Raw genomic sequence first — 26,380 nt, 5'->3', positions numbered from 1 at the left:
ATCAACCCTTGATCACTATTCTTCCCTTTACCGCTAATCGACGATATCCAGAGGACAGAAACGGCTATGAGTATAGTAGGGGCGACTACTTACAGCTGTGCAGATTTTATGCCAACGCTGACTGGTTTCCAGTAACAAATGCTGATGAGATTAATATTGCCACAGCTAATCTTACCAGCTTAGTTCTTGATGGCATCGACAGAATTATTTCAAAATGTAAAGTCAAATTGAGAAGATACCCTTTCTGGTTTTCTCGGAAACTAAGATGCCTCATGCGCAGAAAGCTTCATTTTCACCACAGATATGTCACTATGGGCAGTTCCTACTGGCACAATAAATTTTCAGTTGTTCGTCGTCAAATAAAAAAGCTTATATAGACGGGATGATTTCTGTAGAGGGTTCGCTTAATAGAAATCCTAAAATGTTCCGGAGATATGTTTAAATCAAAATATCGCTTGATACCTGTTGTATGTGTGTTAGAAGGCAACGCCCCTGTGACTCACTCCATTGAAATTGTCAATGCATTTGCTAAGCAGTTTGCTTAAATGTGGTTTGAACAAAGCAAAACTCCCCTTGCAATTGTGCAAAGTGTACACCCAGCATTCCTACAACTTCTTTTACACTGTCACACATTTACACAACTGAGTCAGATGTTTATTTTGCTATGAAAGACCTGAAAGGTAACAGAAGTTGTGGCTTCAGCAAGATACCCAACTTCATTGTGAAAGGTCGTGCTTCAGTGTCTGCTCCCATAGTAGCAACTATATTTGATGGGTTTCTTAGACAATGTGTGTTCCCATCGTTATGGAAAAAATCTATTATTCCGGTGCTTGAATCTGGGTCGCACCAATTGTCGCTTGGTCACTTTCCTTAATTATATGGGACAAAGAGTAGCATCGGGCTTACAAGTTGATACTATTTCTTTTGATTTTTTGGAGGGCTTCAATTCGGTTTGTCACCCATTGTTATTATGTACATTATCACACTATGGCATTAGTAATCCACTTTGCTCATAGTTTGCCTCTTATTTCTCTGAGAGATTGAATGTTGTTCGTGTCAACGGTTATTCATGCTCTTATAATGTATCCGCAGGTGTACCACAGGGGCCTTACCTAGCTCCCCTACCTTTTAACATCTTTGTGAATGATCTTCCAACTTGTGTGAAAAATTAAAATGTTCTTCAATAAGCAGATGACCTGAAGCGTTTTTTTTTATTGCGCGTTAGCGCCGCGAAGCAACTGTGGCTATGAGCGGCGTACAGATGTGGATAGACGAAGAGAGGACAGCAGGAAGGAGTGGGGGGACAGGGGGATTAGTATGCGCAGGGGGAACTGTGCCGGCATTCGTCTGGAAAGTCTTCGGAAAACACAGGAAAAACCTCAGACAGCACAGCCGGCGGTAGGATTCGAACCCACCACCTCCCAGTCTACAGCACGACCTTGGTTACCACCAACGAGCGGACGCCTTAGCCCACTCGGCCATGCCGCTGGGGACCTGAAGCTGCTGAGATAAATTAGATGCTAATTAAAGATTGTATATTGCTCCAGGATGGCATTACTTCTCTTATTGAGGGGTGCTATAATAACTTACTCATGCTTAATGATGGTATGACACTCAGGATTTCATTCACAGGGACAACAACAACAACTTTATTTTGGCTTCGGAGAGTGGGGAGGTTCATCGCCACAGGCGATACTCTACCCCATTGCTGGTGGGAATGTCACAAGGAAAATTAATTGGATTACCCACAAGTACTATCTTTCGACTTTAACATTTGTGCATGTCGGTGTTACTTGCAGCTTTTATCTTGAACACTTTTTATTTTTTGTTCACCGTGCCAACAAAGTAACATCTGCAGCGATGAGAAACTTTGGTCTTATTGCCCGCATTTCTAAATTATTCTCGAGTCCTTCTTGCTTCTTACGTCTGTACATCACATTGGTTGTGCCACACCTAGAATTTGCTTGTACCGCATGTAATTCTTTAGACTTGACAAGACAACAAGCGATCGAAAACGTGCAGTAGCTTTTCATCAGATTGTTCTCTGATAGACAAAATGGCGTTTCTATTTATTACCACTGCCATCACCTGCTACGATAATTCGGTTCGCCAACATTATTATCTCGTTCAGCTATTCATGACCTTTTGTTCCTGCACAGTGTACATAGTTCATTCCCTCCTTGATTGTACCTATCGGCTATCGTCTCTTTCTTTTGATGTGCCATCAAAGGTGCTATGTCATTCCCCTATTTTTAACACCGCTACACACAGTGACTATCGCCCATTAACATGCCTAATGACTAATTTCAATCACTTTTATCATGAGCACGGTGCCAGCATTTTTATGCCCTGTAGCTTACTTTATATAGTGCTGTAAAACCTATTGTTTAGCCGTTTCTTATATAATGTTTCTAATGTTCATTATTTTGTTTTATGTCATTGTGCACCATTAGGTAGACCTTTATAGGTTGTTAATGGGCACTTTATCAAAATAAACTTGAAACTTAGAATGAGACACAAGAACTGGTTCACCAATGAAACTCGCAACAGGCATGACGCGTGCTAGGTTCATGTCTTTTGGGAGTGAAGGTCCAATAACTTAGTAAGCACATAATACCTTCTCTTCATTTGGAAAATGAGCAGCATACAAGCTGTGTATGTGCGTCCTCTTTTCTGCATTCCTTCCAGTTTCTGATAAACACCAAGGAGGGGAACCCGAGACAGGGATGAAGAGACGACACAACAAATTCTCAAACACAGCAAAAAACTTCAATGCAACTGTGCCCTATATATCCAGAAACCTCCGTTTTTTGCTGTGTTTCAGAATTTGTTGTGTCGTCTCTTCCATCCCTGCCTCTGGTTCTCCTCCCTGATCATGCAGCACCTTGTCAGCGCTTTGTCTCTTCTATCGATCATCCGACAAACACCCAGTGTGAAACCCTGTTGTTCGTGCTGTCTTTCCCAGCCATGATCAGTTCAGGAGTTCTGGCTGACAACTTCATGAAATTTGGTGTGAAGAAGTATGAGTTTACATACATGATGATATTATAATTTGGTGTGATGTGAGAACACAAGATGAACAGTCATCATTTTGGCTAATGTGCACATGGTGCGCATGAATTCAAGGAAAATATAACTAATGGTTGTAGTATACATAGATATATTTTTTAGATAATGTTAATTATAAGTGCAGGTAAGCTGGTGGATAAATTCCATACTCAGAGAAGCCTGAGATTGGGCACTAGTAAGAGCGATACACACAAACTGGGAGCTCAAGAGCCCCGTGTGAGTGTCTGCTATTCTTCCTAGCGCCCAAGCTCAGGCTTCTTCAAGTTTAGATATTATGTGCACTTTTGATGACTAGCAAATAGTTGCACACGTTACAGAAACAATAAGACGGAAACAACGGTCTAGTGGGAGAAGGGATGCCCCAACCGTGTGCTTGTCTAGTGTCTGTCATGGTGACCACTGGGGTGATTGGCAAAATGCAGGACAGTGTTGGAGGCAGTACTTCTGCCTCAAAACCAGCCTTCTGTATGTTTCTTGTCTCTTGTCTTTCTTCTGTTTGCATTGACAAATCTCACAAAACCGTGGTTCAGGTTTCTGAGGAAAGCAGTTGGAAACGCAGAATACTTGGAGATCTTCCTGGATAATAGAGAGTGACCCAACTTCAAATGACATACATTGCCAACTTACACCAGCTTTTGGCCCACCAGCGCTCCCATGTATTGAAACCGGAACTTTACACTAAAATGTGCCTTTTCCCCTTAAAACATAACTCGTTAAAGTATGACGTCTACTATAAAATGAGGCTACTATAAAGCAACCTGGAAGCACCATCAGTTTACACGGGACAATTTTTTCCTCCCATGCCAGCTGGGACATTGTCTTTGGTGCCATTCTTTTCGGGACCCTTTTTCCTGGAGCAAGTTTTTCTCTAACCCAGGACTTCCACGTCTGTCTTGAGAAGGTTAGTTTGTGATCTTGTGTGAGTAAAGCATTAAGACCCCGACCAGGCAGGACAGAAGGCCCGTGCCGAATGAGGAGTGAGAGAGGGCACGTAAAATGTTAATATGGAGTTTTAGTACATCAGCACATTGCTAAGCTTGGATTTGATAGCTTCTGTTATCATATCATTTTCATTCAAAAATTCCTTAACAACCATTTATGAGGACGGGTGGATTTACGGAGGGGGGATATCCTGACTCCACCCTCAATTTCTGTTGTTACATAGAGTTTCAATTGACCTTGGTTGTGCAATAGCATGCTGTGCAAGGCAGGACCCCCCCCCCCCCCCCCCCCCGAAAAATCTTGGATCCGCCTCTGTACGAGGGCACTAAGCAACAATGAATAGCAAAGTGACGGTGAAGTCAGTCATTTCTGTAGAGCATTCGTTTGCATGTGTAGAGCACCTATTCAATATTGGGGGTAGTGCTTCAAAATGAAAGAAAGAAAACTGGGAAGGCTATCTGATAGTAACAAATGTAAATGCAGCCGGTGACACACATGAAAGGAAGAACTGTGGGCGCATCCCTTCTATAGAGTTGAAGAAGGAAGACCTCTTGTTCGTATGTGTTCAGCAAGAATAAACGTTTTTGTCCTCGCAAATTCCTGTCTGTGAGTTACTGATGACACCTTAACAAAGCTGGTATTTTAGAGTGTCTGTTCCTTCTTCATTTCATGTGGATGTGTGACTTGATGTGTTTCCATTTGTTACTGTAACATACCAACTACCCTGCTTCAACACTTCAAGGTATTTAATTTCAAAAAGTAATTTCAAAACGCAAGTAATTTCAAAAAGCAGTTCTCCTTGTGAACTAATAAGGGCTTCTGATGCCATTCGCAAATTCAAACACCTCAGGGAAAAGAGGTGCTGACGCCAGGAATCGAACCTGGTTCTTCTGATCTGTTCAATTCTTGGTCTCGGCACCTCTTTTCCCTGAGGTGTTTGAATTTGAGAATGGCATAAGAAAGCTTTATTAGTTCACAAGATGAACTGCTTTTTCAAATTACTATCCAATAGCTTGAAGTGCTGAAGCTGGGCAGTTGGTATGTCATAGTAACAAACATAAATGCAGCAGGTGTCACATTGACATTTGATTTGATTTGATTTGGATTTTAGTGGTGCACTAGTTACTAAGGCCATAATGTGCCAAATACTACTGGAAGTTTTACATAGGCAAAATTAGTTTCAATGAAAACATGGCTAGGAAGCAAGCAAGCAGGTGAAGATGATGCATAATGTAAAACCCCGAGACGAGGGAACACGAAGGGACAGACACAACACGAACAACACGACTTCGTGTTGTGTTTCGTGCTTCATGTTGTGTTCCCTAGTCTAAGTGTTTTCCATTATGCAAAATTAGTGTGTTCACAAAAATGAAGATAAATGCTCGATTAGTAATTAAAATCACAGAAAGGAATTAAATTTCTGGCCGTGTGAGACTTACGTGTCTGTGTCGTCTCTAATTATGGTCTGCCTCGGCCAATTCTCGTGTGAGAGGTTTGGTTTTACGGACACTACAGGACATTACGATTCAAGTGGGACTGTTGTTTCTGCACACTGTTACATGTTCTTCCTTTCTTTATTTCTTCCTTTATTAGCAATACAAAACAAAAGAAAACATGCAAGAAATGGGATTGTAGGGTAAACCTGCGACGCAGTCCTAGACACAAAAATAATATAAATAATAATAATAATAATAAAATAGTGTCACTGTCTTGTGAGGATACTGCAGAGCAGCAACAAACACACTTTGAAACTACAAACATAAATCTGATGCCAAAAATTAACAACACACAAAAAGTAACAACAAGCACACTTACAAACAGGAAACAGAATTTGACAATGTCATAAATTATTTATTGCCGTTAGCAGTAGAAAAGAACACATAAACTTCCTGTTTAAATTTACGAATGGACGAAGTCTGATGTGCAACCAAATGCAAAATGTTCCAGACCTTGACACCAAAAAATGCAACAGTAAACTGCCCAAAATTGGTTCTGGAAATTGGAAGCTTCAGAAACAGCTGGAAATTGGAAGCTTCAGAGTAAGGTTATCACTGCGCAGTGAGTATGGTGATGAATAAAGTTGTAAGGAGATCATTGATGAATTGCAGATCCTGCTTATGAATTTATAAACAAGGCTGGCAAGTTTTACTTTTAGTAGGTCAAATACACTACTTACATACAAAAAGGAAAGGTGAGACTAACACAAGCGTGAGGATGTAACGATAGCACAATCCTAAGTGCACTTTTTTGCGTAATATATCATCTGTTCAAATGGGATGCGTATGTGAGTCAGTAAATGCATAATTTATGTGGCTCTGGATCAATGCCTAAAATAAATTCGACTTTTGCAAGTGCAAGAAGTCCGGGAACAATCATGGTCTAAACATCCAGAATATGTGGCTTCCATCAAGGTGCTCAAGCAGTAAAACACCCAGAAACTTTGCAGACGAGAATCTATTTATCTCATCGTCCCCAAGATGCAGTTTATAGTGAGTATTTGCGATTGCTTCCTGATAAGGATGAAATATGATGTAGCTAGATACACCAGGCATTTTCAATATTTCTGTTTGGAGATAACCATGTTGAATACCTCAGAAGAACTGCGTTAGCTTTGGAAAACAATGAGCGTGCATCATTAGCCTCGACTAGGATGTCTGTGCCATCCGCATATAATATACATGTAACTCGTAAATAGTCCAGTACGCTCCAATCCAGTACGCTCCAATAGTCCAGTAGTCTCTGCCATATACTAGGCAGAGAAATGGGACGAAAACTGACCCCTGTGGAATGCCACTGTTTATTGGCAACATGCGTGACTATGCTTCACAGATCTGTACATACTGATATCTGCTGTTAAGGTAGCTCTGGGGGACGCCACATACACCATACCTGGGGAGCTTCCTTCTGTAGTATGCTGTGATCAAACAGATGAAATGCTTTTTTAAGTCAATGAATATTCCCATAGTCAGCAGCTTCTGATCAATGTTTTGTGTTATGTCTTCTGTTGCATTCAGAAAGGCCAACTCTATTGACTTTACGTCACAGAAACCAAACTGAAAAGCTGTCAATAACTTGTGACAATCAAAGAAATGCTACAAGCGCTTTAAGATTAGCATTTCCACAATCTTGCTTAGGACCAGAAGAATAGCTATAGGTCTGTAGTTCTGAACTCCTTGTTTAGCACCATTATGTATATAGGTATGACGCTTGCTATTTTTAACTCTTAGGGCTACACCCTAGCCTCAAACATTCTGTTGACAAGGTGGTCATGGGTTGTGAGAGGAGGTTAAAGGAACCGCCTGACAAATTCAGTTGAGATACGATCGTAGTGGACCGAACGTGTTTTTTGGGTCCGTTAATTAGCTGCTCAATTTCGTGGGGATCTGTAGGAGCAAGAAAAAAGTGTTAGGTATGTTCCAGTTCGATCATAAGGATTCGGTTCCGAAAGGCAACTATAGTGGTTCAAACCTGTTATTTCTAACCAGTGCGGTCCATGAACGAGCTCAATAACATGAACTTGCCTCAATTGGAATGATTCACATTATGTCTACTGCACTACATTGGTTCGTTATATTTATTTTTTTATGGTGGACTGAGGCAGGGGATTGCAATGCTCATGACAGGTTTTTGGGATGGCTTATGGTGGACACTCTAGTGCGGAGAATGGGCAATGTGCACAAGTAAATCAGGCGTTCTCCTCCTACCACGTATGGTATCATTACTTCCTTCCTGAGAAGTTGAGAACAGGCACTGTACCATTATCTGACACTTTGCATATATTTTAACAGTGAGTGAAAGACGTGCACCCTGCTTTCATAGCAAATAGCAAGCATAACTTCAATCCTTTAAACTTGCGCTAGCATAACTATAACATGTAACTTTCATCTTGCGAAGTAATTGCTCCTGAGCGTATTAAATGATGATGCCCTGCTCATGAAACATCGAGTGGCAACCACTGCCACCACCTGCTCAAAATCAGCAAAGCCATCACCTGTGAATGAAGAGAATGTAGAAGGCGACGTAGACTACATATGTCAGTCTGACTAAGTAATCGCTTACAATGACATTGGCAAGTACCACTTTGTTTGAAACCTGATGATGTATATGCCCTTTGTAACACTATGAATGTTTCTGAGTAGCCACAAAGATTGTGCTCTTCAGATTGCAGTTGTCGGTCTCACTGGAGCATATGTTACCGGCAAAGTATTCTGTTGAATACCAAGATCTTTTTCGCAAAGTATGAAGTCTGCTTCCTGGCAAACGTCTTTCACACTCTCTCTAGGCATTCTGTACATTTTCAAAGCCGCTTTGAGCAAAGTATGAAAAATGTTTCTTCTCGACAGTAAACACTTGTTGACGAATGAAATCTCTAAATGAAATCTCTAATTTTTGTTATTTTTGGTGTGTATTGTTTCCAAAAACATGCGACCAGAGTAGACTGTTCATTCGTCGTCACTTGGTCAGTTTTGAGTATCCTTTTGCATCAACACAGGGCCAGAGTGGGTACAAGTACACTGTTCATCTGTCGTTACTGACTTAAGTAGTTTTGTTTATATTTTGCATGATGAAAACAAAACATTTTCACACTTTGCCTCCCACAGCGTACACGTTCTGTACATATTCTATAGAATTCCTTGACACTGCATGAAATGAATTTCATTTGACACTGTGCTGGCTGATTTCGAATAGTTTATAAAATGGCTGGTGGGGGGGGGGGGCATTCTATTGAATGCCAGATTTAACACTTTGCCGGTAATATGCGTATTATCATGAAGAAGTGTCTGCTTCGTGCAACAATTAATCAGTTCAACACATTGATTCTATTACCTTGCATCCCACATAGGTGCACTTTAAATTTCTTGAGTATTTTGTAGTAAACGTGTCTCTCCCTTCACTGCTCCTGTCTGCTATTTCTACTGCTATTAAACTTTATACATGTTTTGCCTGTGTGTATGGTTAAACCTTTGCATTTTTCCATGTTCATTTTTTTATATTTTTGCTGTGCACATGCATGTGGCAGTGTAATTCTCAATTTTTTCGCTTCTTCAGCAAATTTTACTACATGCCGTACTGTTGAGCACAAAACAAGTGAGATGTTTCATAGAACAAATCGATCGCGTCACCTGATGTAATGCAGACATAGTGCAGAAATACTTGCGATTAAAAGTGCACCAGAGTGTTCAGTCCCTTGCATTGCATCTGCTTTTTCCCAACAACAAATGGACCACCTACGTTTAATGTTTTAACATAGCAACTTGTTGCAAGCGCTCACGTTTTGGCACTCGACAACCATGCGTTTTGAAAGCCTGTGCAAAGTGTAAAATGCCTTAGGCTTGGGAGTGCTCAAAAAGAAAACAAACAGATGTTGGGGACCACCTGCACTCTGAGCAGGGAATGGCTTATTATCATTAATTCCATGCCATTGTGTTTGCGTGTCAGAATGTCTACAGTTTGTGTAACTAAGCCGACCAAGCTGTTAGCGAAGTAAGAATCTATCGCCAGGCATCGCTGCTTCTCTAAATACAGGTATCATATGACAACGGAGGCTCACCAGCCGACGCCCGAGAGAGAGAGAGAGAGAGAACCACGAGACACGAACGAAAGCGGACGCGTGGCCGCACGGAGAGTTTAATTTCATCCTATATCTAGTATGTAACCTACCAAATAAAACTCAGTTATCCCGTTACGAATTCACTGTGACTACGGTGCTCACAACTGACACCACACTGCATCAAACTCTGCACAAATCCGATCATGCGACTAAACAAGTGAACGGCATGTGTCTCTTGCTTCTTGAAAATAATGATTCAAAATACAGATCGCGGCGAGGTAATCCAATTCTCTCCTCAACCGTCACCAGCGCAGGCAGCATAACATGAAACTCCACGTAACATCGGCATTTTCCGAGGCGCTGTTACACACTTCGGGTTTACGCAGCAGCACAGGTACACAATATCACACAATATCCGAATCCGATCGGGCACAGCGATGCCTTCCTTGCTCCTTCCTTCAATGATGATTTATGATGAGATTCACCAATAACAGAAGAAGTAAACACCTAAACATTTGGCAATGTGGCCCACGGCTTTATCGACACACACACACACAAATAACAGCGTATCAGCTTTCTTGCATGATGACAAGCACACTAAAGATAACACCGTGTCCGTGCAGTTGTTTCATGGTACGAAGCATATTTTTGACAGAAAACCAGAAGAAAAAAATGCAGCTAAAGTGGCACCTCTGATCAGTTTACACAGAACTCAGAAGACATTTGGGACTATTTTCTGCCGCGGGTGTGGCGCTGTCACAAGGGTTCGGGGTTCGGCCAAGCCACGGCGAATGGAAGTTGAGAACTATTTTTCAGAGCGGACAACGACACCCCCGTTTGCTGCTATACCACTTGACTACAGCGACCAATCAAATCGGGTGGATTCTGAACAGTTCATTTTTAACGATATATTGTTAACCGTATATTTTTGAGAATGTATTGTTAAAAGTGGATAGTTACGCGGTTTATTTTTAATGGTGGATCCTTAAGCGTATAATCTGGGCGTTTTATTTTTAACGATGGATATTTACGCCATTATTCTTGAGCGTTTATATTTAACGGTTTCAAATAGGTTACATCCCTGGAAGACCGCCAACGGCCCTGCAAGTGTTCCATGGACGACCAGAAACGATGCTCCTGGAACATCAAAGCCGCTATACATCTACTGTTCACGTCTCTCCTCCCCCTTCCCCTTGTATATAAACACTTTTCACCTATTTTCAAGTTTAGTCTTGCTGAGGGCATCGCTGATTGCATCGCTGATTTCCGTCATGTCGACCCATAACTGTACTGTACATCAATTTCTAGTACCTCCCAGATAATTTTAAGGTACTAAAAGTAGTAATTCTTTTTCATCTATATAGCGCTTCCAAAGTCTCTTCGCTGCTTGCACTTGTATAGTCTATATCTTTTTCGGCGCCTATCTGCACTAAGTTTTCAATGCACACACACACACACACACACACCAGATAAAAGTTCAGAAGGCCACGAAGTAAATACAGTTATAAAGGAATGAAGGGGAAACAACCAAGGTAGGGGAAGCAAAAAGTGCTGGTTTATTACAATTTAATCTATTAGAAATGTATCTAGAGGTCTGGTCAACGTTGCGGCGGAAGCCCGGCTTCGATCGTGCAGTTATGAAACATTTGCATACATTGCATGGTGGGTCCTGCATGGTAAAGGAACCACCGGCGCATGTCCTGCGAGACAGAGATACACTCTGTACCTACACGCGATTTCTCACCCGACACTAATAACATTACCGCCAGTCTTTCGAGTCGAACTGCCCCTCGTCTGCGTTCGGAGCTGCAGTCTCCTGTCTAAAAAGCTGCGTACCATCGTCCACTGCGCACTTCTCATATGCACCAGCTATGTGGACCCTTTGTACCCCAACAGTCCACACGGACATCCCTGGCCTAGGAAAGAAGAGTAACGTGCCCCCTATCATCGCGCGCCAACTTGCGCTGGAACATTTAGACACTGCACACCACCAACGAATGGAAGTGTACACTGACGGATCTGTGGTACCAGGCAGTTCAACGGCCGCATTCTACGTGCCAAGTTGTAAGATCCAGCAAGGACTTAAGCTTCCTCATTAAACATCATCCACAGAGGCAGAGCTCTACGCTATCTACGCAGCATTGTCATACATATCGCGTTCATCAGCGGACAATTGGACGATTCTCACTGACAGCAGGTCAGCAGTACAGATGATAGCCTCATACCATACTGTGCTAATACGATTAACGACATCTGCACAAGGATCGTCAAAGCGCTACAACGAATTACTCGCCTCAGGCCACAGTGTCTGGTTCCAGTGGGTGCCATGCCATATTGGTATGCACGGGAACACACATGCTGATGACGCTGCCCGCCACGCTCATGAGGAAGGTGAGCTAATTGCGTCAGTACCGATGTCGTCGTCCGCCAGCAGAATTCAGGTGAGGCGGCTCTGCGCCCGCAATACACTATACTTCGTAGAAAATGCTGTGCCTGAAAACACGTTCCTGCACTCCATCGACCCGAAGATGGAATACACGACCACTCTGCGGCTCACCCGAAGGGAAGAAACGTTAAACGTAGCCCGAACACCGTCACTGCTATACAAGATGGGCCAACTGAACTCCTCAGCATGCGCAACGTTCAGGTTGGAAGCATACACAGCGCATCTACTACTGCACTGCAGACGTTACGACACTGCACGCGACAGCCTCAAAGGACGCCTGACTGCTCTAGGAAACACACAGATAGACCTTCCTGTATTACTTGGCCCTGTGCGACACTCCCGTCAGTGGTGCGTCACTCGAGCTTTCCTCGACTTTCTCCACACGACAGACCTCATGAACAAATTATGAGTTGACCTTTCATGCCATCTACACATCACGCCGTCCTCATCATCTTATATTCGTTTTTACTTCATCTTTGTGATATATTTTGATTGAGGAATGGCAAGCCGACCTTCGGTCAGGCTGACCTTTCCGAAATAAGTGTGTATCCCCCCCCTCCCTGCATGGTAAGCAAATGAAACAGGTTTCGAGCCATGTCACCTCACTGCTCTATTAAAACGAAGAAGTTATGCGTGCATATCGATGCATCGAGAAAATAACAACAACAGCAACTTTATCCCGAGAGGGCTCTACTGTTCTGCACTACTCTCGAGGAGGTCGAGAAAACAACGGCTACAAACTAACATGCTCCTTACAATACCACAAGGTATTTCAGCCCGTACACATTCAGCGTAAGGGATTAAATAACACAACCTCAGTGGATTTAGGTTTGCTCGCATCGCGTTGACTGTATCATAAAATAAGCCGTTGCCGAAATAGGAGGTGATGGAAAAATCAGGTCTATTGGAATGCAATTCATCCAAAGCAAAATATGACAACCGATAAATCTATTGCTTCTGCTGTTGGTTGAGTCCTGCGTACCATTTCAATCGCCATACTAGAGGCTCATTTGTACATTCGGCCCAACTAGGTTGCCTTTTATTTATTTATAGACACGCGACTTAACACTACACCCAAATGTTTCTGAGTGTGCGATTGTAGACAACGCTGTTCATATCCATATAAAAATGAAAGAGAAGAATTATGACAGCGCTAATGCCTCATTGGTTGGATTTCATTTACCTAAGTATTACCTTATTTCCAGACGTTACGTGGCTGGAAACAGGGAGGCGAACATCACTTTGCTGACGGTCCGAGCAAGACTACAAGTGTGCCTTCACGTGCTGATTTCTTTACATTCGAGAGTACCTCCGCAGGTATTTCTTATCTTCTAAAGCGCTGATGGAAAGTGAATAGAAGGGCGAGCGAAAGGAGTAGAGAAAACTTCCTTTAAAATAAGCACTTTACACAGCGAGCATTTCCGTTTCCGCACATTCTAGCTACCCTGTAGCCGTACTACGTGTTTGGAGCCTCCTGTGGAAAACTTTAACGCTCACGCTAGTTTCACCTTCAAATACTGAGAGACACATCCATAGGTCTTATCTTATTCTAAAATATGCAACCACACATCTTATGACATAATCAAGACCTTAAAAGGCTATCTTAGAAGCACCTCACTTGCACAGTTTTCCTTCACCCCCTCCCATCGTTGTTTCTATGTCACATTGACACAGCCGCTCTCTCACATATCCCTCCAGCTCCATACTCCCGAATAATGTCACTAATAACTTTCAGCACTTTTTGTCTTGGTGTAATATCCATCTTTCAAGTTTTGTTGCATGGCCGCATTTTTTCATATCCTAATATCCTCTCTTTTTCTTTTACTTGCACTTCTGACGCTCCAAGAAACTATCTAGAAAACACCTTGCAAAGTCGTCCAAATCCCATAATTCCGAAGGAGGGCGTCCTAGTTACTTCCTACAGTAATGTGCGCGATCAAATTTTTGTACTTTGCTTGACTCGTGAATAGTGATGATCAACGGCTGGTGATTGTGAACGCCCCAGTATATCAACGCGTCACAAAAACGTTGCTGTGCAATTATAACAATATGTGTATTATACCTTGCAGGTTATCTTTCGTCTCCGGGTTCAGTTCGTGGTTCTTTATTCGTCCAGGCGCTCTGTCAAGTCATCAAAAGAGACTACCTTACCAAGAATTTCCAAGAAATGATGACACTGGTCAAGTATTATGTAGCACGGGAAAAGAAACCGGATGAGACACTGTACAGACACTCCACGCTCACGAAGAATATTCGGTTTGCAGCTGAAGTAAGTTAAGTCTCACTCATTCTTCGCATTTCGTGTGACTTTCGTGTGCACTTCGTTATTGCTCCTACAGACCCTTTAGAAAAAATTGAGGAAACAGGGAAGAGTATCTTTGCGTCTTTATAAAACGGCTCCAGTTCTCATGCCTTGCTACAAGGGCACCCAGAAATCCTTCGTGAAGATGTGTGTCAAGTGTATTTCGCGATTCTGTTTCTGCCTCTTGTACACCCGTCTTTACGGAGCTTTCTGGCACATCAGCACAGGAAACCGATGAGAGACGCAGCTCGTAACAAGTACACTGTTAAAAATTTCACCGTAAAAAAACGGGCAAATACCTGGCAGCAATGCTGCCAATTCTTGCCCGTTTTTTTTACGGTGGCCGGTGTTCAATTTTGCCCGTTTGTTGTGACGGTATTTGCCAGTTTTTTTTAAACTGTCATCTGCCGTAATATTTTACGGCAAAATACTGTTCATATTTAATTTTTACTGCAGGTTGCAAGCTGTAGTAAATACGGTGCAATGCATGCTCTGTGTCACGTACTATGAATCGTGCCGAAGCGTCATCTTGAACATACGTAGTCTGCATGTGGTCATGTTAATGCATGCTGCAAGCGAGCTCGAATTAGCTAAGTGTAATACCAGAGACGTGGAGACATGTCTCTGTGCAATGTAAGTAATGAAGCAGACAGACCTACTGTGTTAAATATTGATTGAGTGCAATGATAATGATGATTATGTATGTTTTCTGGAAGCCCTGGAAAAGTCAGACTCTGGATGTGAGATGCGCTTGCGTTCCATTAGCACAGCATAAGAGTGGCCATGTGCCCTATGTTCGCCCAGTCGCTGATGGAACAGTGGAAAAAACTGGAAGAGAAGCAGCATGTACGCATCATGATCCCTCGGGCAGGACAAGAGAGGCACGTACCTACAAAAAACGCAGCATAAGAGTGGCCATGTGCCCTATGTTCGCCCAGTCGCTGATGGAAAAGGTGGAAAAAACTGGAAGAGAAGCAGCATGTATGCGTCATGATCCCTCGGGCAGGACAAGAGAGGCACGTACCTTCAAAAAACGCAGCATAAGAGTGGCCATGTGCCCTATGTTCGCCCAGTCGCTGATGGAAAAGGTGGAAAAAACTGGAAGAGAAGCAGCATGTATGCGTCATGATCCCTCGGGCAGGACAAGAGAGGCACGTACCTTCAAAAAACGCAGCATAAGAGTGGCCATGTGCCCTATGTTCGCCCAGTCGCTGATGGAACAGTGAAAAAAACTGGAAGAGAAGCAGCATGTATGCGTCATGATCCCTCGGGCAGGACAAGAGAGGCACGTACCTTCAAAAAACGCAGCATAAGAGTGGCCATGTGCCCTATGTTCGCCCAGTCGCTGATGGAACAGTGAAAAAAAACTGGAAGAGAAGCAGCATGTATGCGTCATGATCCCTCGGGCAGGACAAGAGAGGCACGTACCTTCAAAAAACGCAGCATAAGAGTGGCCATGTGCCCTATGTTCGCCCAGTCGCTGATGGAAAAGGTGGAAAAAACTGGAAGAGAAGCAGCATGTATGCGTCATGATCCCTCGGGCAGGACAAGAGAGGCACGTACCTTCAAAAAACGCAGCATAAGAGTGGCCATGTGCCCTATGTTCGCCCAGTCGCTGATGGAACAGTGGAAAAAACTGGAAGAGAAGCAGCATGTACGCATCATGATCCCTCGGGCAGGACAAGAGAGGCACGTACCTTCAAAAAACGGAGCATAAGAGTGGCCATGTGCCCTATGTTCGCCCAGTCGCTGATGGAAAAGGTGGAAAAAACTGGAAGAGAAGCAGCATGTACGCATCATGATCCCTCGGGCAGGACAAGAGAGGCACGTACCTTCAAAAAACGCAGCATAAGAGTGGCCATGTGCCCTATGTTCGCCCAGTCGCTGATGGAACAGTGAAAAAAACTGGAAGAGAAGCAGCATGTATGCGTCATGATCCCTCGGGCAGGACAAGAGAGGCACGTACCTTCAAAAAACGCAGCATAAGAGTGGCCATGTGCCCTATGTTCGCCCAGTCGCTGATGGAACAGTGAAAAAAAACTGGAAGAGAAGCAGCATGTATGCGTCATGATCCCTCGGGCAGGACAAGAGAGGCACGTACCTTCAAAAAACGCAGCATAAGAGTGGCCATGTGCCCTATGTTCGCCCAGTCGCTGATGGAAAAGGTGGAAAAAACTGGAAGAGAAGCAGCATGTATGCGTCATGATCCCTCGGGCAGGACAAGAGAGGCACGTACCTTCAAAAAACGCAGCATAAGAGTGGCCATGTGCCCTATGTTCGCCCAGTCGCTGATGGAACAGTGGAAAAAACTGGAAGAGAAGCAGCATGTACGCATCATGATCCCTCGGGCAGGACAAGAGAGGCACGTACCTTCAAAAAACGGAGCATAAGAGTGGCCATGTGCCCTATGTTCGCCCAGTCGCTGATGGAAAAGGTGGAAAAAACTGGAAGAGAAGCAGCATGTATGCGTCATGATCCCTCGGGCAGGACAAAAGAGGCACGTACCTTCAAAAAACGCAGCATAAGAGTGGCCATGTGCCCTATGTTCGCCCAGTCGCTGATGGAACAGTGGAAAAAACTGGAAGAGAAGCAGCATGTATGCGTCATGATCCCTCGTGCAGGACAAGAGAGGCACGTACCTTCAAAAAACGGAGCATAAGAGTGGCCATGTGCCCTATGTTCGCCCACTCGCTGATGGAACAGTGAAAAAAACTGGAAGAGAAGCAGCATGTACGCATCATGATCCCTCGGGCAGGACAAGAGAGGCACGTACCTTCAAAAAACGCAGCATAAGAGTGGCCATGTGCCCTATGTTCGCCCAGTCGCTGATGGAACAGTGGAAAAAACTGGAAGAGAAGCAGCATGTATGCGTCATGATCCCTCGGGCAGGACAAGAGAGGCACGTACCGTGAAAAAACGCAGCAGAGTGGCTGTGACATTAGGTCGAATCAGCAATGCAACAGTCTTATGCAGTTGCTTGGAAAACTGAAAATAGTACTGTTTGCAAAGAGACTGGAGGAAAACAAAATAAGATGCTCATCTTACCAAGTGTTAAACATGCCACTCAAAGTGCGACAGCTTGTCGACGAGTCGCAGCACCTTTTTATTGACAGGCGTGCGCTGCCTCTTCTCTGCTCTTGAACCCCGGTCAGGGTTTATCCCGAGAAATGTCCTGCGAGGACATGAAGAGCTATACAAAAACAGCATGCATGGCTGACAATGTGCACCTCTGCAGGAACTCCAGCAATGCTTGACTTTCTTGGGCATATACAAGATTCAGCACATAGTGGAGAGCAAACCAGACGCTGATTGCCGTGATAAAGTCATCAGTGAGGTCTGTGACAACAATCTTGTCTACACTCAACATGAATGAGGACGGGCACCATGCAGAATCACCTGTTATATAATAATCACCAACGGCAAAAATTGAAAGACACGAGCAGGTCCGATGGTACCGGACTATCAATTCACGTGCATGTACCAGAAAGCTCTGAAACCTCACCAATAACAATAATTCTTGGGCTTGCTGGAAGGTCAGACTGCTCCACATCACGGGCAGTACAAGGATCCTGTAATGTATTGGGAAAATATATATTATATTCATTGATTTCTCAACGTATGGTACAAGCATGTGGTACGAATGTGAATGAAATGGTACATGTCCTCATCACTTATGGCAACAAGGTAGTAATAGGTAACAGTATGTCAGCGAGGAAGCAGGTGTCATATCTGTCATTAGCATGTGACATATATACCACTTACGCCACGAACAATGAAGACGGCACCTTCATTTTCCTCTAAGTAGTGTAACAGGAGAAGGGTCACTGCGACTGCCTGGTTTTGCAGTTCTGTGCCTGGCGCACCTTCCAGCTCCGCCAGGATTTGCGTGGCAGCATCACTTTTCTCGCACTGTTGTGCAAATTTCAAAATGCTCAGTCCCTTTTCCTTGAATGACACTGGGAGCACATCCTCGACGTGTATGCCAACAAGCTTGTGAAAGTGGATGAACATGCCGTCTGGCGTGAAGAGGTACGGCCATTCCGACAGGAGTTCGGGGGTTTTGATTTTCGAATCGATCATTTTCCGTTGCAGCAAGTATGTCACCTTCATCTCCGCTTTGATGTCATCTTTTTGACCAGTGTTCGTCACATACCAATGTTTTAGCGTTTCTTTTTTTTCTTCCAAGCACTCCTCATCAATGTTTTCAGTGGTAGAATCCTTGAAGCAACCGTACATGCGGGCCTTCTTTCGTCCACTCTTCGTCAGATCCGCCGTCTCACCAGAGCAACGGTTCTTAAAGCGTACACAGTTTTCGGTCCTAAAGACCAGCTGATTAAGAAGCGAATCGTGACCCGTCCCAACAACCGTGCCTTCAAAGGCATCTTGAAATGATGCTGGATACTGGCCCACAATTCGTCTTGCAATAATTTCGTAGTGTTTCTTGAGTGGGCGCTCACACATGGTTCTGGCTTGGTCAACTACCAGACGGACCATTTCACGACGCAGCCTGCTAGACGGGCGCTCCTTTTTCTTCACTGCGGATATTAGTTGTGGTGGCATGCTTTCCCAACAAACTTGGAAGTTTACTGGCCAGTTGGGGTCCACGTTCGAAGCTTTGCTTTCACACTGATGTTGTTGGGTGTCCGGCACTGAGGGGACTTGCAAAGGAGATGTGCAAGGTGGTGTCGTGCTAAAAGAGGAACCTGACTCAGGAACAGAGCCATCACCTGTAGATATATTTACAACACGTATGTATGAGAAACAGCCAGTTCCACTGGTCCCACTAAGGGAATACAAACAGAAAGGTTAATAAACTATCACGGCTACAGCATCCCTAGTCAACACAAAATATTGCAACACTGTTGCGGTAATACTGTGCAGTGCAGTGTTGAAAGCATGTTGCCAACTGAATGAAATTAAAAATGGCAGTGATCGAAAAAGGAATGTATTTGTTAGTTTCATGTTCCGCCTCTGAATATCGTTTTGGTTGGTTCGTTCTGAATGAAATGTTGTCATGTCACGTCTGGATGCTGACACAGGGTTACATATACTGCGTTGAGAGAGCATCGCAGCAATGTTGACAAAGGAGTGGTTTACACATCACATTGAGGAAACACTGCGAACACATCGACAGTGCGGATGGACAGTTGCAATAATTTTACAATAAAATTTGTACAGTTTGGGCGGTGTTGCACCACTGTAACATAACACTGGCGATCATTTGCATTGCAGCAACATCATTTTGTTACGCATACAATACTGCTGCAGTATTATTGCAACAAATTTTGTGGACTGGGTTCTGTAGCAGTCACCTCAAAAACTGCCTAAAATAAGAAACAAAAGCAAATGCTAAGTATTCACCTCTCTTTACTGTGGAGAGGAATCTCCTAATCTGTATTTGTTTCAGCACCCCACGAAGGTCTGGCTCTTCTAAGAACCTCAAATCTTCTCCTGTTTGAACACCAATTTCTTTTAATTTTGCAAGAACTGTGGAGACTTCCTGATCCGAAAGTGCTGGCAGGGCAGTAGAGACCTCGAGCTCAACAATGTCCATCTGCATAAGGTACAAAATTGTGCAATTATGAAAATTAGCAATTCCAGCAAATTGAAGCTCAATCTTTGAAAAGAGGACTTAGCAATGCAAATTGGCCATCGTAGGTCGAAATAAAGCCGCACGGTTACTTTAACACAAGATTCACATTTTACCAATGGCAGAAATAATATTGCACGTGCGACATATGCAGCTTAGGTTCACAAATACAATTTCCATTAAGCAAGCATGTGAAGAGACGTAGAAGGATTCTCACATCAAAGTAAATCCGGGTATCTTATAAGGGCCTTCCTGACACGATGTCTTCCAGGGCAAAATCAAAACAAAATATTAACGCTGAGTACAAAGAGCTTGATCACAAGTAGCCTTCCAATTCCCTGCGCCTCATCCAAACTCCCTTTAACAGACACTTCAAGCGTTGAATAACCACTCATTAGCCACAAAATTACTAAATAGGAATAAAGTGTTTCTGCGATATGTATCGCTTCCCACGGACGACATATGAAGGCAGCGGATAGAAATCAATGAGATTGTTCACATTCACACAGCAGTAGTGTGAACATTCCTCAAGTGTGTAGATGCCCAAATGACTCTGAAAGTTTCCAACATGGCACTTCAAAACAAGGAAGACTTCAGTACCACAAAGAACGACAAAGGTGATTCTTCCAAAAGCCAAATGGTCGTCATTGGTGACTGCAACAAACAAGCCTTCAGTATACGTTGTGCCCTTGTATGTCACCTGACTGGTAACAGTACTGTTCTGTTCATCGATGCCGCATGACTTAATGGATGATTGGATACCGGCACAGTATGCTGAAATCTGTATTGGCATCACGGCTTTAGTGGAGATGTCGGGCTCAAAGAATCCGTCTGAGAGGAGGTGCGCTTGGAGCATTTGGTGCCTTTGCACAAGTGTCTTACACAAGCTTTTGAAGTTCTTCAACTTACGGACGCAGTGCTTGAAATAAGAATGCTTACTCTCAAAGCGCATCGTCCACAAGTTGATGAGTGGCCCAAACTGAATCATGAGGCGAGGGTAATGAAGTAGGTAATGGTGCTTTGGCAGCAGTGGTGACGACTTGAAAAGTTCTTTCCTGTCACACAAGTACTCCTCAATTAGAACCTGGAGGTATGCTACTGTACTATTGTTTAGGCATGGTGAGCAGACAATATCTACAATCTTCCTCAAGGTCAATAATAGACACCATACAGGGTCTTCAAAATCCTGCACGTAGTGGCCGATACAAAGAGGCAGCAGTCTAAGTAGGGTCCAGGTTGATGCAGCTGTTCCTGCAATCTTCTTTGCGTGTTCGGCTACTTCGTATGGTTTACTGCTTGAATCTGAAGCCATGTACTTGAAATTCGCAAGTTCATAGTTCAGCTTCGGGTAAGAAAACCACTTGCGGACCCTCACAAAATTTCTGATGTAGAGGGCCAGGTCACAGGCGACTATGCCTTCAAACAGGTCATGTCCTAAGCAAGGGGGAAGTCCTGGTTGGCAAACATGGAAGAATTCCAACTGATTAAAACAGCTGTTTGTCTTTACACCCTGTACGATTGTGTTGCTGCTCTCAGCATTGGTAACAGCAGCTTCGTAGCTCTCCGTAGTACGCAGAACTCCAAGCTCTTCTGGATGCACCACGAAGTGAGCACGCTCAATATCACAGAAACGACAAAAATGCAATGATCTGCTGAAGCTTTCCACAAATCCTCCAATGCTGTGCTGTCCCAGGTTATCTCCAATGATACACAAGATGCTGCCTTTGAAGCATTCGTTCCCAATGGTGATGCCATTATGTTCTAAGTCCTTGAGGTCGGCTATTAGTTTTGCAAATACTTTGTCTGCGCCAAAGTTCTTAATGAGACTTTCCGTGTAGAGTAGAGTTAGTTGCAGGTGATCGCGTGTGGAACGGAGATGCTTGAGAAAGTTAGCCAAGGTAAAATACACTCCGACGATCTTGTGTTTTTTCTTCGCTGGTCGAAGAGGATTAACCACCTCAAACGCATCTTGGTATAACATAATCTCAATTTGGCGTGACCCACTTGCAGTGTGAAAAAAATGGGTGTTCTTTGTGCAACGATCCATCTGTTATATCTAAGAGCTTGTCTCCGTCACCTGCCTGAACTGGTTGCCTGACGGCATCAAGAACAGCTGGAGTAGAAAGCAGATGAAGAAGGGTTTCTTTTATAGGGATGTACTCTGCAAAGCATTGCTTGTTGTTACTGTCACGGCCAATCAAAACGGACATCCCTTCAACTGGCGAGAACTTTTCCTTCAAGTATAGTGCGAGTGTGTGTAGTGGCAAGTCTCGTCGCATGTAATTCACCGAATACATCGCCACCCTGCATTGCTTCCAGGAGAGAACGTCCTTCGAGTGCGTGCGTATCATTCCGTAGGTTCTCCTCGAGATGATCAGAAATGCAGGACAGGTTCAAGTTATGGACAGTTTTCAGTTCGTCTACAATGCACTGTATTGTTGAAGCGGGAACAAGCAACTTGGCCTGCAGCTTCAAGTAGAATCGAGCGAGGCTCTGCTCCACACTCTCTCTGATGTTTGTAACTCCTCTTGTTGGATTCTCGTCACTTGCGTTAATGTGCTTACTTGCACTCGTTAACCCTTCTCCGATGTGTTCCATCACGTCTCGGTTGCTGGGGCCTGGGGCATCATTGACAGCTGCATCCTCAGAGGTGGGATCATGAGTTGCTTGCATAGGGGCATGGCTTCTACTGATGTGGGCAGAAAACGAGGAGACAACACGAAACCTCTTTTGACAGTTATGATATGGGCACTCGATTTCTACACCATCACGAATATGCTTTTTCAAGTGCGACACAATCTGTGCAGCTGTCTCAAACGAGCGAGAACACGGGGGTACATGACAGAGGTTGCTAGTGTCCGATTGCAAATCAAGTCGTGGCTGCCGACCAGAACTACTTCTGTGACACCTTAAGATGTGGCACCTTAAAGATAGATACGTCATAGTTTCATACGAGCATGAGCCGTGGCAGCATGGTATTCTCGTCGTCTGATGAGCCTCATTATGATGCTGAACGTAACTGGCAACAGATCGAGAGACACATGAGCAATGCCGACACGGAAACATTGGTAATGCACGGGGTTATCAATCCACCAAAGCGAGATGAAAATAACTGTTGCATCCCAAGATCAGTAACGAAACTTGGAAGTCACAATGGAAGCACGAGTACGGAGAAGCAAGCAACGGGACCACAACAAACGCACAACAGAAACTAATTACAAACGACAGTAGGCACTGTGACAAGGAGTAATATCTCCATAAAAGGAATCTTGCTCGTAATTTACAGCCTGAAGTGCACTAATTTCGGGATAATCATTAAGCCCCTCGTCAGAAAGAATGATTTTTACCTTCTTGTTCGCGGCGTCTCATTCACGTCCTCTCCGGCGTCTTCTGTTACGCCCGTCGCCCTCGTTGGTTTTGTACTGCAACTAGAAACAAATGAGCCTCGTCCATGTCCACACTACTTCGTTTCTCGATCTCTTTCGCGTACAAAAGATGTCAAGAAGCCTTACCGCAAATTATTGTGACTTTACTCGTGTCGGTTCTCCACAATGCCAACATGGCGGTGACGGCGATTTGCAGTATTTTGAACTCGGCCGGACCGCGCTTCGGAATGGCCGCGTGGTGGCGCCCTATCTTCCGTTGTTTTACGCTGATTCAGCCGTATTTGGAGTTACGGTGGTATACCGTCAGGATAAACAGGCAGACACCAGTGGAAACGGACGTATTTTTTTACAGTGTACACACTGATTTAATGAACGGAGGCAGCAAGCAAACACCAGGGGTCAGGGGAGACGATGACTAAGGGCTGACTAAATACAGCATGGACGTGACATAGTAAAACAGTTTCCACCAGAATGCGAGTTGAATCGCGTGATAATGATGGACTGGCATCGATATAGCGGGGCGCGCAGTCGACGCAACTAAGCACATGATTTCATATTTCAGAGGTTATCGACACATTAGTTATGTAATTGAAGTGCTCACGCAATCCCTTATTTGTGCACTGTTGGGTTTGCCGAATGCATGGCGCATCTCAAAATAAAATGATGCAGCAGGCGTAATGCAAAACGGAATGAACATCCGCGTGTTGCGAACCCTACAGACAGGTCTTTGGTGCACACTAACCTTTTACACCATTTTGTGTGTAAGGCGGGTGTCGCATATCTCACTCCCCTTTACGTGTAAAAGTTTTCAGCTGTAATGAAATACATTTACCTCTCAGGGTGTATTTCACAACACCTTCAAACCTCTACACTTAAAGGGGCGTGAGTTACGGCACACCCACATAACCTCAGGAAAGGTGTAACACCTAGTGTAGCGAGTATGCGGTTTCTTAGCCTGACTCTTAAAATTTATACACCTTTTAGGGTGTAATTGGATAATTGGATGATACCCTAACTGCTTCAACTTAGCTTTTCTTGTGAATCGACACCCTTAAGCAACCACGTAACGTGTGCACCATAGTTTACACAGTGAGTGAGTGTATCATACGTGTCAGCCAAAGTATATGCGTAACATGAGCATGTATTGTGTTCTTCCCACATAGGAATTCCGAAGTGGTGGCCATGTTGGACCAATATATAGGTTCTGACATATTTAGAGATGAATTTGAAACATGACATAATTGGGAAGACGAACCAAAGCTCGCAAAGAACGGCACTTCCTTTCTAAGAGAAAACAAATACTATATACATTGCTTGTCTTACGACACATCTGGAAATTCAATATCCCTACTCGAATTCCAGCCAAAATGAAGAGCGAAGTGTCTAAGTTTAACTTTAGTATATACACCAAAAACACTGAAGTGAGGAATCGCTTGGTGTATCAAGTCGCCATCAGGATTACATGAGAGAACTGATGTTCTGAGGCTGGAACAACATAGAAGGGACAATCACATACAAGGCCTCAAGTTGCGTGTTAGCTTAGCTCAAGTGGTAGAGCCGTGGTCCGGTAATCCAGACGATGTGGGTTCGAGTCCTACAGCTGGCTAATCTTTTCAGTGACTTTCATCTTTCATCACGATGACGTTTGTGTTTATTGTTTTGTTTTGGTATGAGGAAAAATTAAGACTCAGTGTACACGTCATTTTTTTCCGCGAAAACGTTAAACACTTTACAATGAGATAAAACACCCTTAAACCATCCCACCCTGATTACAGCCTTCGTACACCATTAACACACTAATGTAGATGTGCACCCTATTCACGCCCATTGATGAGAGGACCAGCCTCGAAGGGGTAGAATATGAGTGTGAACTGGGTGTATATCGCGAAATACACCCCTCTTACACTGGTATAGGTATAAAAAATACTGTGTGATCTGGACTAGAAGGTGTGTGTGCAGGCAATCCAATGGAGCCAAACATCGAAGCAAACTTCCCTAAGTGATTCCGCCATGGTAGAAAGAAATTATCAACCCACATCTAATCACATTCGCGGTTCAGGAACCGGATTTGAAGTGCGCTTTTTAGCTCATTGGCCTCCAGGAAACATCAGACATTGTTAGGAAATGGAAGGGACGACCTAGTGATAGCAATATTTTTTTAGCTCTCTTTAATGTTGATTTTGCTTATATCTGATGCCATTTATGTTGATTTATGTTGAGAAGGGACTGAGGATCACTTCTCCCGTACCTTCAACAGTGGCCTAGGTACATACAGAAGGTGGTATCTAGAACTCCCATTTGCTTGCCTGCGGATTTCATGTGTGAAAACTAGTTCAGGGAAGAAGCGATAGGAAAATATTAAGGCTTGCATAGCTGTGTTTGAATCGCCTGCCACACCGATAATATCATCTACATACATTAGTACTTTCCCAAACTTCCATGGCCCTGTCCCGAACATATAAACAAATTTCGCATAAAAGAGGGGCTACAGAATCCATAGAAATTACATATTATTGGTTGCAAGTTTGATCGGCAAGACATGCTACCGTGGAATTTAAGTACGATATTGTGAGTTCCAAAATGGAAGAATCACGAAGCCCTGCGTTATATTGGAAGAAAACAGGGTCGTTTTCTATAGCGTCCCTTTCAAGCATAACAGAGGTCTGGATTTCTCGAGTCAGAAACACATATATTTGTTGACGTGAAACGTCATTCTATTCGGTAAGTTGGGGTGCTAATGAAAGATGCGTGAAAGAGACAAATAATGTGGTTGTTGGGAAAAAGGTCGAGGAGGACCTTTCAATGTTTCTCTTCGTTCTTCCGTACTTTGTGTCTACTGGAACTGTGCACGTTTTCTGTATCTTAAGGCCTCTGATCAGTTCACTGGCTATGTGTTCCAAATCGACACCGGTGGCTTACTTGAATGCAGATGGTCTCAACTGTAGGTTACATCTAGTGTAGTCGGTTAGGGATTTTACTACATCATCTTTTTGTGCCGAAACCCGGGAACACATCTACAGCGTCTACCGTCACTGTGGCTGGAACGACAAACCGACGTACTATCTACCGACTGAAGGCGGAGCGTGCTACCATA

At 43.8% G+C, this 26,380-nt stretch overlaps 2 protein-coding genes and 2 long non-coding RNA genes across 7 annotated transcripts in view; 1 reads left to right on the top strand and 3 right to left on the bottom strand.

Annotated features, from left to right (window-relative positions):
• Positions 1–26,380, top strand: part of LOC135378940 (caspase-7-like) — a 314,482-nt gene that overhangs the window by 179,872 nt on the left and 108,230 nt on the right. For all 3 annotated transcript variants that reach the window (XM_064612122.1, XM_064612123.1, XM_064612125.1), the window contains exons 7-8: positions 13,214–13,325; positions 14,078–14,277. In XM_064612122.1, coding sequence (XP_064468192.1) covers positions 13,214–13,325; positions 14,078–14,277 — 312 coding nt within the window. The remainder of the gene's footprint in view (positions 1–13,213; positions 13,326–14,077; positions 14,278–26,380) is intronic.
• Positions 15,007–15,670, bottom strand: LOC135379162 (uncharacterized). The gene is made up of 4 exons (XM_064612407.1): positions 15,604–15,670; positions 15,470–15,542; positions 15,335–15,408; positions 15,007–15,138 (listed from the first exon to the last, which is right to left on the bottom strand). The coding sequence occupies exons 1-4, from the start codon at positions 15,631–15,633 to the stop codon at positions 15,007–15,009; spliced, it is 309 nt and encodes a 102-aa protein (XP_064468477.1). The 5' UTR covers positions 15,634–15,670.
• On the bottom strand, positions 15,749–16,343 carry LOC135375197 (uncharacterized). Its single transcript, XR_010417184.1, has 4 exons — positions 16,277–16,343; positions 16,143–16,215; positions 15,874–15,946; positions 15,749–15,812 (listed from the first exon to the last, which is right to left on the bottom strand). It is a non-coding gene; the product is annotated as an uncharacterized LOC135375197 (long non-coding RNA).
• Positions 16,422–17,613, bottom strand: LOC135375189 (uncharacterized). 2 transcript variants are annotated; one of them, XR_010417183.1, is made up of 7 exons: positions 17,538–17,613; positions 17,356–17,482; positions 17,084–17,156; positions 16,950–17,022; positions 16,816–16,888; positions 16,547–16,619; positions 16,422–16,485 (listed from the first exon to the last, which is right to left on the bottom strand). It is a non-coding gene; the product is annotated as an uncharacterized LOC135375189 (long non-coding RNA). The 2 variants fall into 2 exon arrangements; XR_010417182.1 differs by lacking the exon at positions 16,950–17,022.

This window comes from Ornithodoros turicata, chromosome 1 (assembly GCF_037126465.1).
Source record: "Ornithodoros turicata isolate Travis chromosome 1, ASM3712646v1, whole genome shotgun sequence".
NCBI classification, from domain to species: Eukaryota; Metazoa; Arthropoda; class Arachnida; order Ixodida; family Argasidae; genus Ornithodoros; species Ornithodoros turicata.
Note: the sequence above shows the minus strand (reverse complement) of the source record. Positions and strands in the feature narration are given on the sequence as shown.

Coding starts and splice junctions, on each gene's coding strand:
- LOC135379162 (XM_064612407.1), bottom strand. CDS start 15,633: ATGGCCACTCTTATGCTGCGTTTTTTGAAG. Junction 15,543..15,603: donor TTATGCTGCGTTTTTTGAAG/GTACGTGCCTCT, acceptor CTTCTCTTCCAG/TTTTTTTCACTGTTCCATCA. Junction 15,139..15,334: donor TTATGCTGCGTTTTTTGAAG/GTACGTGCCTCT, acceptor CTTCTCTTCCAG/TTTTTTCCACTGTTCCATCA.